This window comes from Oryzias latipes, chromosome 5, assembly GCF_053564925.1.
Source record: "Oryzias latipes strain Hd-rR chromosome 5, Olatipes_Hd-rR_3.1".
NCBI classification, from domain to species: domain Eukaryota; kingdom Metazoa; phylum Chordata; class Actinopteri; order Beloniformes; family Adrianichthyidae; genus Oryzias; species Oryzias latipes.
The window spans coordinates 15,040,001-15,052,625 of NC_136241.1; the positions used below are offsets into that span (position 1 = coordinate 15,040,001).

Genomic DNA, 12,625 nt, shown 5'->3' on the forward strand with positions numbered 1-12,625 from the left:
CTTTATATTGTAAATTATGGCTGTACTTTTAGAATATTATCTGGTATTTGTTTGCCCTGATGCAAGACAAGTGAAACAAAAATGATTAAAGCAAAGTTAGTTTTCTCTCCTGAGGTATTGCATACCCCACTAAGATCAAAGGGGACAGAATATACATTGATTATTGAAAGCACCGGTTAATGTTTCATTAACGCTTACATTGCACCCATTTTATTAGGTTTACCGAAAGCAGATTAGGTTATTCTGGGATCTTGACAGAGAACCCAGATGTATTTCTGAGGTGGCTAGAGCTAATGAATCTGTACCTGTTTTTATACATCTCGCATCATCTCTACCTGACCAGGTTAAACAAAATGATGCCTGACAGTTTGCGATTTTGCTTACTATTCTTTCTTTTTTACAGGAAATTGGGGATGTGGAGAACTGGGCCCGCAGTATTGAGATGGATATGAGAACGATTGCCACCGCTCTGGAGTATGTGCACAAAGGCCACCTCCAGTCTGCTGGCTCATAGATGCATTACTACGTATGTGTTGAGGTTGACACTCAACTTAGATCGGTTGAACATTATTTGTTGCATTCAAGAGTGCATGAATATTTGTGCTGGAGAGGCATCAAGACAGGGACAAGCATTTTTTTGTTTTAAAGAATGACTTAAAATAGCCTTTTTATCAATCAATAAATTACAATAATTTTACATTGTTACAGACAAATCAGTGCCCCTTAAAGTACATTTTTTGTGCGTCTCCTGCGTGGCTTCTTCACATTTATGTACCATGACTGTCCATAATGACTGTACTGTTTTTGTTGTCATTCACAAAAGAAACATTCTTTTTAATAAAGTTAAAACATACTTGTTGTTTTTCTTGGGAAAATATATGAAAACTGAATCGATTACATGACAAGGTAATAAAGAAAGAATGCAATTTCATTTTCTGAAATGTACAGACGGCACTACAAAGTTGGCAACATGATATAAGACGTGCTGCTAAACAGATCTACAGTTGGGAAACATGCTTAGTTTTTCAGAACCACGGGTCCTGATGGCTTAGTGTGCTTGTTGCAAAAGTAAGAGCTCTGAAAGAGTCTTAAATAATGGAGAAAGTTATGCAAGTGAATTTGGTAAACTGCCAAATCTAATGACTGGCAAGTTATGGTGATGGGCCAGCCTGTGGTTTATGACATGAAAGGCAGCTAAATTAATTTACGCATGGATTAGCATGTTTGGTATATATATATATATATAAATATATATATATATATATATATATATATATATATATATATATATATATATATATATATATATATATATATATATATATATATATATATATATATATATATATATATATATATATATATATATATACATTCATACACTATTCAGGTAAAATACTCAGTTGTTTGCTGTTAGTGTTGTTTTTATTTTTCTAAATTGATTCACAGTCTGAGCAAAAAAGGATTAGTTACAAACATTTTTTAATCATAAGATTAAAAAGATTTCGTGTTGTCCTTTTTTTTTACCTTTTCTTATTGTTTTAACATAAAGACTCATGTAAAGTCTAAAACAGAAGCACAAAGAGAAATATATATACATATATATATTTTAACTGTTAAATTGCTCAAATTGAAAAGTTAATAAAAGGTCTGTTGACTTTATGATCATGCTTTCATATCTATAAAAGACTTTTATGTTTAAAATATCAAATTCTATTCAAAAGCAGTTCAAGTATTTATGCCACTGGAATCCCCCATGCTCTAAAAATACATTATATGGTGTTTTGTCAATCACCTGAATGAGAAAAAAATCCAACTAAACATTCTTTAGGATTGTGTTTTCTCAACTTTTTTTCTTCTTCATACAAACAAAGGTTGGTACAGATTGGGGATTACGAATAGTGTTTTTTTTAAGGGATAAACCACAGGGATAAAGCTTCCCTTTGACCAGCCTCTGAGCTAATACAGAAGGTAGACAGTGAAGGCGAAGGAAGCAAAAAGCTTCAGGGGAACCTTCACTTTACAAAAATAAAAGGTGAGAGATTTTTTTTTATTATCATGTTCATTTTAAACATTACATCAGAGTTTAGATAAGTAGAGATATGATATAGTTTAATACAAGTCAGAAATCTTATAGTGAAGGACAAAAATATGACTTAAACCATACAAATTGAATTTTGTTGTATTTTAAAAAGAGTTTTCCATTTTTTATGAAATAAATTTGATTTTCTAAGATAAAGCACAATTAACCTAACATACAAAAGCAAGATCCAATTAAATTTCTAGGTTTGGTCAGTTTGCATCATGTCTTTATTATATAAAAAGATTTAACCTAGAAGAAGAAACTGATCTTTTTTAGAGTCGTATCACGCAAAGGTTTCGCTAACATTCTCTATCTTCACCTCCATTAATAAAAAAAAGAAAAAAAGAACTGATCCATAGTAATTATTTGATCACAAATACGTCACTGCTGCATCTTTTACTTTGTTAAGATGATAATCCTGCTGTATAAAATAATTTTCAGCCATATCAGATCAGATTGTCAAAACAAAATCTAAAATCAAAAGAAGACGGAGTTCAATGTAGACGTCATTTTTTGATTGGTTTCTAAAAACAAACCAAAAAAAAGTTAGAGAAAGTGTTGTGAATACTAAATGAAGAAAACGTGACATTTTTGAGTTAACCCTTTTTTTTGCTTTTATAAAACAAAAACTACCGGTAACTGTAACATGATACTTGAGAATCAATGTTTCAAAATGACTCCTCAAAATGATGTGAACCCACTTTTCACCCTCACAAATGCCTTTCTTTCTTACTTAAGAGTCTTATCCAAAGATTTCTCATGTGCCCAAAGTAGCTGAAGCTTTACAAATGCCTCTTTTACTGAGACAGAGAGAACAAAGTCATTGTGTTCTGAATACATGAACTTTCAACAGAGGATTAAAATCCGTTTATAAAGTGGAATTATAATATGAACGTAATGTAAACCAGACATAATCGATTTTCATGGAAAACCTAATTATCTTCATCTTTGGACAGGATGTTTTTCCAGCGAGGTCAAGACCAAAAAAACAATCCTGAAAGCTACATGGATTTTATATTTAATGTTTTAAGGTAAGACACGTGTCTCCAATTTACCTATTTATGCATATTTTCCAAAGTATGCTTATTGTTTGATCTGTTCTCTCCTAGGGAAAATGCCTGGCTGTACATCACTGCTACTGTCATGGTGATGTGGTTTTTTGGGTGGCTGTTCAGAGACAGCTTACAAATTGAAAACTTCCATGAAAAGTATGTTTTTGTCACTGGCTGTGACTCAGGATTTGGACATCTCCTGTGTAAGAAACTGGACCGTAAGGGTTTCCGTGTGCTGGCCGGCTGTCTCACAGAGAAGGGAGCAGATGATCTGAAAAGAGCCACAGGGCCTTATCTGAAGACAGTTCTGCTCGATGTGACAAGTCAGGAAAGCATCCAAAAAACAATGGAGTGGACCAAAAAGGAGGTTGGCGATAAAGGTAAAAAAAGAAAAAGAAAAAGGCTAAACAATTAGAAAAAAACACTTTCTTCAAAAAGCTCTAATCAAATAGGTTTAAGTGTGTTTGATCTCTTCTTTTTCTTAAAGGACTTTGGGGTCTTGTAAATAATGCTGGCCGTTCATTACCCATGGGGCCTTCAGAGTGGATGACGGTGGACGATTATCACAGCACGCTGAAAGTCAACATGATTGGAGTGATTGCCATGACGACTACCTTTCTGCCCCTCATCAAAAAGGCCAGGGGTCGTATCGTAAACGTAGCATCAGTGCTGGGACGGGTGGCTGCAAATGGCGGTGGTTACTGCATCTCCAAGTTTGCAGTGGAAGCTTTTTCTGACTGTCTCCGGTGAGCCCAGCAATTAATAATCAAAGCAAAGAAAACTGAAAAATTGGACACTTTTCTTTTAACTTAAAGAAGAATTTAAATAGAATTTACTAAACCAAAGCATAAATTTCAATGGCAAGCAATGTTTAGTTAAACATTATAAAAAGCCCCTTTTTTAAACAACCTTTGAGGGCTGATTTATTAAACACTGGAAAGATATCAACTTTTTCTTAAACAAAAGTGACACCTGTGATAAGACATACTGCATGAATTCTCTGTTTTTAGGCGGGATATCAACCATTTTGGAATTAGTGTTTGCATCATTGAGCCTGGATTCTTCAAGACGGCTGTGACCAGCCTGGATCCCCTCGAGAGGGAGCTGCATCGGTTGTGGAACCAGCTCAGCCCTGAAGTCAAAGCCAGTTATGGAGATCAGTACCTAGAAAAATGTAAGTACAACAGATCAGAACATTGTTTCAGCCATTTCCAAATCTTTCATGTATAACATTTTTGTTTTTACTTTCTGCGCTTATTTTAGGGTAAATGCTTAATTAGATTGACCAATTTAATTTTATATTTCCTCTTCTTACCTTTTTACCATTTTATGGAGGTTACATTATGTGAGGTCATATATGTAATTTAAAGTAAAACACCATAGCTGTGAGAATTTGACCTATAATTGCATGACAAGTATGTCAAAATAATACTTTCTTAGACTTTAAAAATGATGTGAAACAATCTCAACAACAAAAAAAAAACCTTGAAAAACTGACATTTGTTTGCTAGACAGCCATACATTAATGTGACTTTTACATTGACAGACATCAAAGTTCAACGGTTGATCATGAACGCTGTCTGCGACTCCGACCTGACCAAGGTGACGAGCTGCATGGAGCACGCTCTGACTGCGGCCTACCCACGCACCCGGTACAGCGCCGGCTGGGATGCCAAGTTTCTCTGGCTCCCCCTCTCCTATATGCCTGCCTGTGTGGTTGACATTGGTCTGAAACTGGTGTTACCTCGTCCTTCCAAGAGCGTATAACCTGCAGCTGCATCCATCATTTGTTCATTTGTTTGATTTTGCAAAAAAAACCATTCAAGAGTATATATTAATAGATTATTACAAACCCGACATATCCATATATAGCTGTTGTCTGAAATGTCATATTTTCATTGACAGTATTTTACATTTAAACCGGATATGGGTTTACTTTTTGTGATCATGGTTTACTGCAGTCTCATTTGATGGAAGCAAAGATGGAAACCTGTGTTGACTTTTGAATGTTATGAATGTGAATTCTTATGTAAACTCATAAAAAATGAATACAAAACAATGTTAAGATCATTGTCTTAAAGAGCCATTCTCATGTGGCACTAAACTTACAATACCTAGAACTGTTGCCTTACTTTATTTTAATAGAACCCGTTTCCACATAATTTTTATTTTTAACTTTAATCAACTTAGTTTTTAAATCCTCTACACATGTACAGAATAATATTCAAATTTAAAAAAAACGTTTAATTTATGTTTTCTTGGATCCATCAATGAGAACATGTGAATTTCACCAGTTTTCTTTCAAAAACATTTAAGCCTCAATTAATTCTAAATGTCTGGGAAACTAATTTGCATCTCAATTGTTCTTTTTTATTCTGTATCTAGATATTTGAGCATGAGTTTAGGTAAATACACAATGCACCACAAGGGCATGCAAGCTGAAACATGTAGTATTGTGGAAAAAGAACATCATTTTTTATCCAACAGGATGACAGCAATGATGTTAAATTTAGACGAATACAACACAATAGCTGCTCTCCTGAAGGGTTTTAAAAATGATTTCTTTCATTTGAATGCTTTTGATTTTTGCCGTTTTAATAAATTATCGGCGTTACAGACGCTCTTGTTTGCATGAATTTGCTATTTTTTTAATTTTGTAATTGCTAAAGAAGTAATACATCTGTCATCAACCTTGAATAATAAAAGAGTCCATTGCCCTTAACTACATCTTATATTAAGCCTAACGTTTCTGTAATTTGTCTGTGCTTCGTGAAGCTTTGAACACATCATAAACTTTGTCTAGGATTACTCAATGGCTGCCAAACTAAACAGATTTAAATAAATTGTTTTTAAAAAACCAATTTAACATAACAATCTGAAGCAGCCTCAGACTTGGAAGAAATTTTTTTTTTTAAAACATAATATACTTTTCAGAAGAGAATGCAGACCTGTAGTAATCTAGCATTTCTTTGTTTTCTGCAGCTGTAATGTCAAATATTTAAAGGTCCAAAGCCTCAAAAAAGGACTTTCTGAAAAGAGAACTTGTTGAAAATGAAAGCACGTCTGATTAAATTGATTGCCTGTTTCAAATTCTTTATTTTAAGGAACAGATTTACATTTCTAAACTCAATTCATTTGGAAAGGTTGAGGACCTAGAAAACATTTGGATCAAATATTGAAAAAAAAACATCTCATTTGCCTGTAATGAAGCCGTTTTATTTAAGAAAGTCAAAAGGACACTGATAATTTTTTCTGCTCTAAGCATGAACTCGTTTCTGGAGGGATACTGCCTCAGTTATCCCTCATATTATTCTCACTTTTCTTCAGATTTCACCCAAACGATGGAATAAAGACAAAAGAATCTGGATGTCTTTATTGTCAAATGATAAAAAAAACAAAAAACTTTACTCTGAAGAAAAAAGAAATGAAGACAAAAATATTCAATCAAAAGTTGTTAAATGAAGCAAAAAGAAAGTAAACAAAGTTGTAAATGTTATTTCTATAAACAATCTTCTCTTGTAGTTTCTGATTCAAACAGATAAAGTCTATGATTGTGACGTCACCGTTGCAGCTTCCTTCAGTTCACAGACAAAGCAAAATCATGAACAATACATTTGTGTGAAGAAACGGTAATGTAAGAAACAACAAGAAAACAGATTTCTCTCCAAGAGATTAATGTTCAGAAATGTCTCAAATCCACATTCCTGAGATTTTTCCTTTCCTTCTTTATTTCTGACAACAAACACCAATCCACAGAATATGAACAGTTCAAAGGTTTTGTTCAAACTAATCTAAAGATGACAAATCCCCCCAAAAAAACAAACATTTCACAATCTTAAGGACCTATTTGAGTTAAACTCTGCAGTTTCTCCAATATAAAACATCCACAGTCCAGCATGGAGGGGCTGAGAGAATGAGGTGTGGACTCTGTGGAGGAGAGTCATTCTTTGAGAGACGCTGTAAAAGGACAGAACACCTGCTCTGTGATCCAGGTACACTCCTACTCTGGAGGAAGCAGGAGCTGAGATGAAGGCTTTTTTTCTGTTGTGGTAAAATGAGAAGCTGTTTGGAGAAAAACGTAAAACCCAAGATTTGTTATTAAAACCAAATCTACTTTCATTTCCAGACCTGCTGATGTTCTTGTATGCGACTGCTACATAAACCACTTTTCCTTGCCGCCCCACCTCCCAGTAACAACGTCCAATCAGACTCTCTTTACTCAGAACCTGAAGCCAATCAGTAAATCTGTCTGGGTGATCAGAATAAGACTGATGTTGTTCCAATAATGTCACCTTTCTGTTCTCCTCTGACAGTAACAGTCGTCTGTGTGCAGTGTCTGGATCCAGGGTGATTTGACAGGAATATTTTAAGAAGTCAGCTCTGCTCTTTGGTTCTGGCGGTAAAACATTCAAACAAGTGACTGTCAGTTTTTTTTGGGTCCGTTCCTCTCTCAGAATGCCCTGCAGTTTGTCTCTGAGCTCTGACACAGCCGCTGTCACATCCTCAAAGTATCTCAGAGGACGGACATTGATGCTGGATGAGAGTGTGGACCCACTGAGTGGTGGCAGTGAGGGGTAGTTGAGCAGAAACTGGTTGTGATCCTCTGTAAGTGAGAGCTGCTTCAGTTCAGCGTCTCTCCTCTTCAGCCCAGTGATCTCCCGCTCCAGCTCTTCCTGGAGATCTTTGACTCGACTCACTTCAGTTTGCTGCTGGGATCTGATCTGCTGCTTCACATCCCAACTTCTTCTTTGGATGAGACGGATCATGTCAGTGAAGATTTTCTCACTGTCCTTCACTGTTTGATCAGCAGAGTGATTGACAGCCTCCACCTCCCGTCGAAGCAGCTTCACCTCCTTCTCTCTGTGCTGGATTCTCTGCTGGATTTGTTGTCGACTCTCTTCCAGCTCTCTCTGCCTCCCAGTCCTTTCTGCTGCAGCTGAGACGGTGTCATGGCCTCTATGTTCATCCACGGAGCAGAGATAACAGATGCACTTCTGATCAGTGCGACAGAACATCTTCATCACCTCATCATGACGGGAGCAGATGTTCTCCTGCAGGTTCTTGAAGGGTTCCACCAGCTTGTGTTTTTTTAACGGAGCTGCATCCAAATGAGGCTGAAGGTGTTTCTCACAGTAAGAGGCCAGGCAGATCAAACAGGACTTGATGGCTTTCAGTTTTCTTCCAGCACACACATCACATGCCACATCTTCAGGTCCAGCATAGCAGTGATCAGCAGGAGCAGCTTGGAGTCCAGTCTTCTTCAGTTCCTCCATTATATCTGCTAACATCACGTTTTTCATCAGAACAGGCTTCGGTGTGAAAGTCTTCCTGCACTGAGGGCAGCTTTGAATTTTCTTCTCTTTCTCATCCCAGAAACCTTGAATGCACTTCATGCAGTAGCTGTGTCCACAAGGAATAGTCACCGGATCCTTCAGCAGATCCAGACATATCGAGCAGGAAAAAGTTTCCCCGTAAGCTAGAAGTCCTCTCTGCATGTTTCTTGTGTTTAGCGGAAAGGCTCCTCGTTCGATCAACATTTGTGTCCAAGTTTGAACTTCACTGGCGCTCAGAATTCAGCCAATCAGCTTTCTGGTGTTCAAGTCTCACCCAATCATCGCTTCACTTACAGGGGCCCGTGTCCGTGCGACCAACCTATGCATACGTCATCTAAACACGCCCAAAGAAAATAGTCCTACGGTGGCTGCGAAGGGTAAAAAAGAATCAAAAAATGCTTGATTCACTAGATTCAAGGCCTGTTCACACCGGGACGAATTTCGCCGGCGATTTTCGCCGACGTTTAACGCCTCGTGACTAAACAAAGGGCACCAACGAGAGTGTGCACACCGACGCGAAAAAACGCCAGGCGTTAAAGCGTCAAAAAAAAAAAACGCCTCGGGTTCGTTTTTTTTTTTTCGACGCGTCGCGTCGAAATCTACTCGACCAATGAGAACGGCGCTTTTGCTCACGTGTCTGGAGCTTCTGAAGTTACAGTAAAACACAACTTGGGGGCGCTCAAACACAAAACTGCCTTGCTGAGCACACATACCAGCGAAGAAGATAGACGCCAAGTAGCGTCTACACTGCCGCGAAGAAATAATGACGGACATTCTAAAATATCCCCGAACCAAGCACCAGTTGGAGCTACTGGTGCTTGAAATATTCATGTTTTCTTTGTTTGATTCTGACAAGCGTGTAAATACTTGCTCTCTTCTTCTGAGTGAAAAGCGACTTTCAGAAGCGTAAAGTTGCGCAGCGCCACCTTGTGTACAGGAGTATTTCTGTTTTACATTAAGCGCCATCTAATGTCAGGGAATGAAATTGCATGTTCACTCCACTCATCGTCAGCGAAAATCGCCTGGGTGTGAACACAAAAAACGTGGCGAAAAACGCTGGCGAATAACGCCTGGCGAATATTCGTCCCGGTGTGTACGGGCCTTAAGGTAGAAAAATATGATATGTTTGTTTCAAGTTCAATAAAAAACAAAGATTCAGGTAGAAATGAATTGCTGTTCTTTGGCATATTGAAAATAGATTAATTTGTTTTTAAACAATTGGATTTTTTCTGAAAGACGAGACATCTTACATATTCCAGTAGAAACGTCTTGTAAAACTTAAATGAATAGCCAAACTTTAGAAGAAGAGAAAACAGCCTTTTGGCAAGGTTGGGGTTTTCCTGTCCACTTCGCAGCTCTGTTATATAACTATAAACACTCCAAAATTGCTCAAAAGAATAAAGGGAACAAAACGAATAATGATTATATACCTGATAGAATGAATTTTTTTTCTAAATGCTTTTTTGTTTACACAGTTGCATGTGCTGACAACACCACACAAAAATTATGGAAATTTAATTTTTTTTAACCTATGGAGGACTGGATGTGAAATCATACTCAAAATCAAAGTGGAAAAACACACTAGAGGCAAACTTTAACGTAACATCTTTGAAGCAAGTCAAAATTATATTTAGTAGTGTGTGGTCTCCACGTGCCCATATGATTTTCCTGCAATAGCTGGGTATGCTTCTGATGAGGTGGCGGATGATCACCTGGGGGCGGGGGCTCTTCCCGTACCTAGACCACAGCATCTGTCAACTCCTGGACAGTTTGTGGTGTAACCTGTTGTTGGTGGATGGACTAAAAGATGATGTCCCAGATGTGCTCAATTGGATTCAGATCTGGGGAACAAGCAGTCCAGCCCATCACAGCAATACCTTCATCTGGCAGAAACCCCTGGCACGCTCCAGCCACATGAGGTCTAGCATTGTCTTCCATGACGATGAACCCAGGTACAATTGCTCCAGCAAATGATCTCACAAAAGGGTCGGAGAATAGCATCTTGTTACCTAATGTCAGTCAGGCCATCTTTGGTGAGCACATGAAGAGCTGTGCTGCCCTCTAATGAAATGCCAGTAATGATTACTTACCCATTGACAAACAGTCGCGTTGGATGATGTTGCAGTTTGAGCAGACACATGCACATTTGTTGTCTACTGGAGGTCCTTTTGCAGGGCTCTGGTTGTCCTGTGTCTCCTCACAAAAAGGAGGAGGTACTGGTCCTGATGCAGGGTTGTTGTCCTCCTACGAACTCCTCCACATCTCCTGATGTACTGGCCTGTCTCCTGGTAACGCAGACTCAGCAGACCTGCTCGCCACAGCTCACATTGATGTGCTGTCCTGGATGAGTTGCACCACCTGGGCCACTTGTATGGGTTGTATACGCTGTCTCATCAACCGCTGGAGTGTCAACACTGTATGCATTCAAAACTTTCCAAAAATATCAGCCAGAAAACATGAGGACAGAGAAGTTGTCTGTTGCCTCTTGTAGAACCACTCCTTTATTGGAGGTGTCTTGCAGATTGCCTATTTTTTCCACTTGTTGTCTATTCCAATTAAACAAACCATGTGAAACTGATTGTCAGTCAGTGTTGCTTCCTAATTGGACAGTTTGATTAGGTGTGACTGACTTGGTATAACATTGGATTCAGGTGTCCTTTATATTTTTTAAACAGTGTATATTTCTTTTCTGTGTTTTTGTTCAGAGGAAGCTCCCAGAATCCACTGGTTATACCTGAATGATGGGCTCTGCAAAAACTGTTTCTATGCTTCCAGTGGAGTTAATGGAAAGTGTGTGAAGATATTTATGGATAATATATGTGACTAAAATGAAATAACTTTCCTAAAATACTTTTAGATTAAATCACAAATGATAACATATTTTTGTAAGAACCTCATTTAAATAAAGCAAAGAGCTCTGGTTTAAAGTGGGTGGGGTAAGCCTTGTTTTCCATATGTCATTTGTTTCGCACAGTGAGGCGTGAGATAATTTCTATTAGGAGAAATCTACAGTTAGTGCTCCTCAAAAAACTTGATGACACAGAGCAAAATATAAAATGAAAAAACAAAAATAGAGGAAATGAAGGTGATTCTAACATGTTTGACATGAACTATAACCCCTGTTTTTTCAACTATGAACTATGACCCCAAACTATATTTGGAGGAAATTATGAGATGTTAGAGCTAGTCCTAGATAAAAGTAAGAATACATGTACATTATGAAATAAAGGTAAGATGATCAGAATTTAAGAAAGATTTGGAAGCTCATAAACTTTAACAAGACGGAAAATATGTTCCTCACAGTTATTAATCTCATTCCAGAGCAGTTTTTCATCTCCAACTCCCCGCCAGTTGTGACATTAAATAACAGCAATCAAAGATCAGCACAGAAGTGATATCTGCTGAACAAGCATGAAGTCAGTAGGAAGTCAATCAAGATGATTAAACTAAAAGACAAATCCTCATGATCACAGAGATTTCAAATCTTTTTTATTTTTTGGAGAAAAAGACCAATAGGACGTAAGAAGAGGTTCAATTCAAGATTTAACATAAAAGCCATGAAGAACCTAATTTGTAGGAAGAAATAGCAAAAGAAAATCCATATTTTTTTGTGAATAGTTACATCATGACATTTGTCAGTTTACTTTAAGGTTGAGCTCATGGGATTGTGTCCTCTCTGTGTAGATTGACGACAGATTTTTCTAGGATGAAAAACAGCGACAATCCTGTTAGAATCAGAATCAGAATCAGAGATACTTTATTGATCCCACACGTGGGAAATTTGTTTGTCACCATAGCAACTGACAGCAGAGGGAAAAAAAAGACTTAGAATTAAGTTAAAAAAAGCAAGAACAAGGAAATGTAGCATAAATACAGACATCAAGGTATTATAATTTAAAAAGCTATTTACAGAACAGCGCAAGTAAAAAGATGTGCAAAAGAAATGTGCAAAATAGAAAACAACTAAATAAAGAGATAATAAAAAATAAAAATAAAATGTGCAAAGGTTATCTTTTGCACTGTGTGTTGTTGTACAGGGTTATTGCATTGGGTCTGAATGACTCTTGGTACCGGGCAGTTTTGGAGCGGAGCTGTCTGAGCCTCCTACAGAAGGAGCTCCGCTGTTTGTCCAGAACAGGGTGGAGAGGATGCTCTGG

The 12,625-nt window shown here is 37.4% G+C and overlaps 3 protein-coding genes across 3 annotated transcripts in view; 2 read left to right on the plus strand and 1 right to left on the minus strand.

The window, feature by feature from the left end:
• The window catches only part of bloc1s1 (biogenesis of lysosomal organelles complex-1, subunit 1), a 2,141-nt gene extending 1,288 nt beyond the window's left edge, over positions 1-853 (plus strand). The window contains exon 4 of the mRNA XM_023954929.1: positions 404-853. Within this exon, the coding sequence (XP_023810697.1) occupies positions 404-514 (111 nt within the window). The 3' untranslated portion in view covers positions 515-853. The remainder of the gene's footprint in view (positions 1-403) is intronic.
• A 1,026-nt stretch (positions 854-1,879) lies between these two features.
• rdh5 (retinol dehydrogenase 5 (11-cis/9-cis)) lies at positions 1,880-5,867 on the plus strand. The gene is made up of 6 exons (XM_004068712.5): positions 1,880-2,035; positions 3,040-3,114; positions 3,193-3,515; positions 3,623-3,881; positions 4,146-4,309; positions 4,682-5,867. Exons 2-6 carry the CDS (start codon positions 3,041-3,043, stop codon positions 4,900-4,902), a joined length of 1,041 nt encoding a protein of 346 aa, XP_004068760.1. The 5' UTR covers positions 1,880-2,035; position 3,040; the 3' UTR covers positions 4,903-5,867.
• Positions 5,868-6,329: 462 nt separating this feature from the next.
• LOC101168451 (tripartite motif-containing protein 16-like) lies at positions 6,330-9,576 on the minus strand. The gene is made up of 2 exons (XM_078947186.1): positions 7,264-9,576; positions 6,330-7,176 (listed from the first exon to the last, which is right to left on the minus strand). Exons 1-2 carry the CDS (start codon positions 8,670-8,672, stop codon positions 6,963-6,965), a joined length of 1,623 nt encoding a protein of 540 aa, XP_078803312.1. The 5' UTR covers positions 8,673-9,576; the 3' UTR covers positions 6,330-6,962.
• Positions 9,577-12,625: the final 3,049 nt, after the last annotated feature.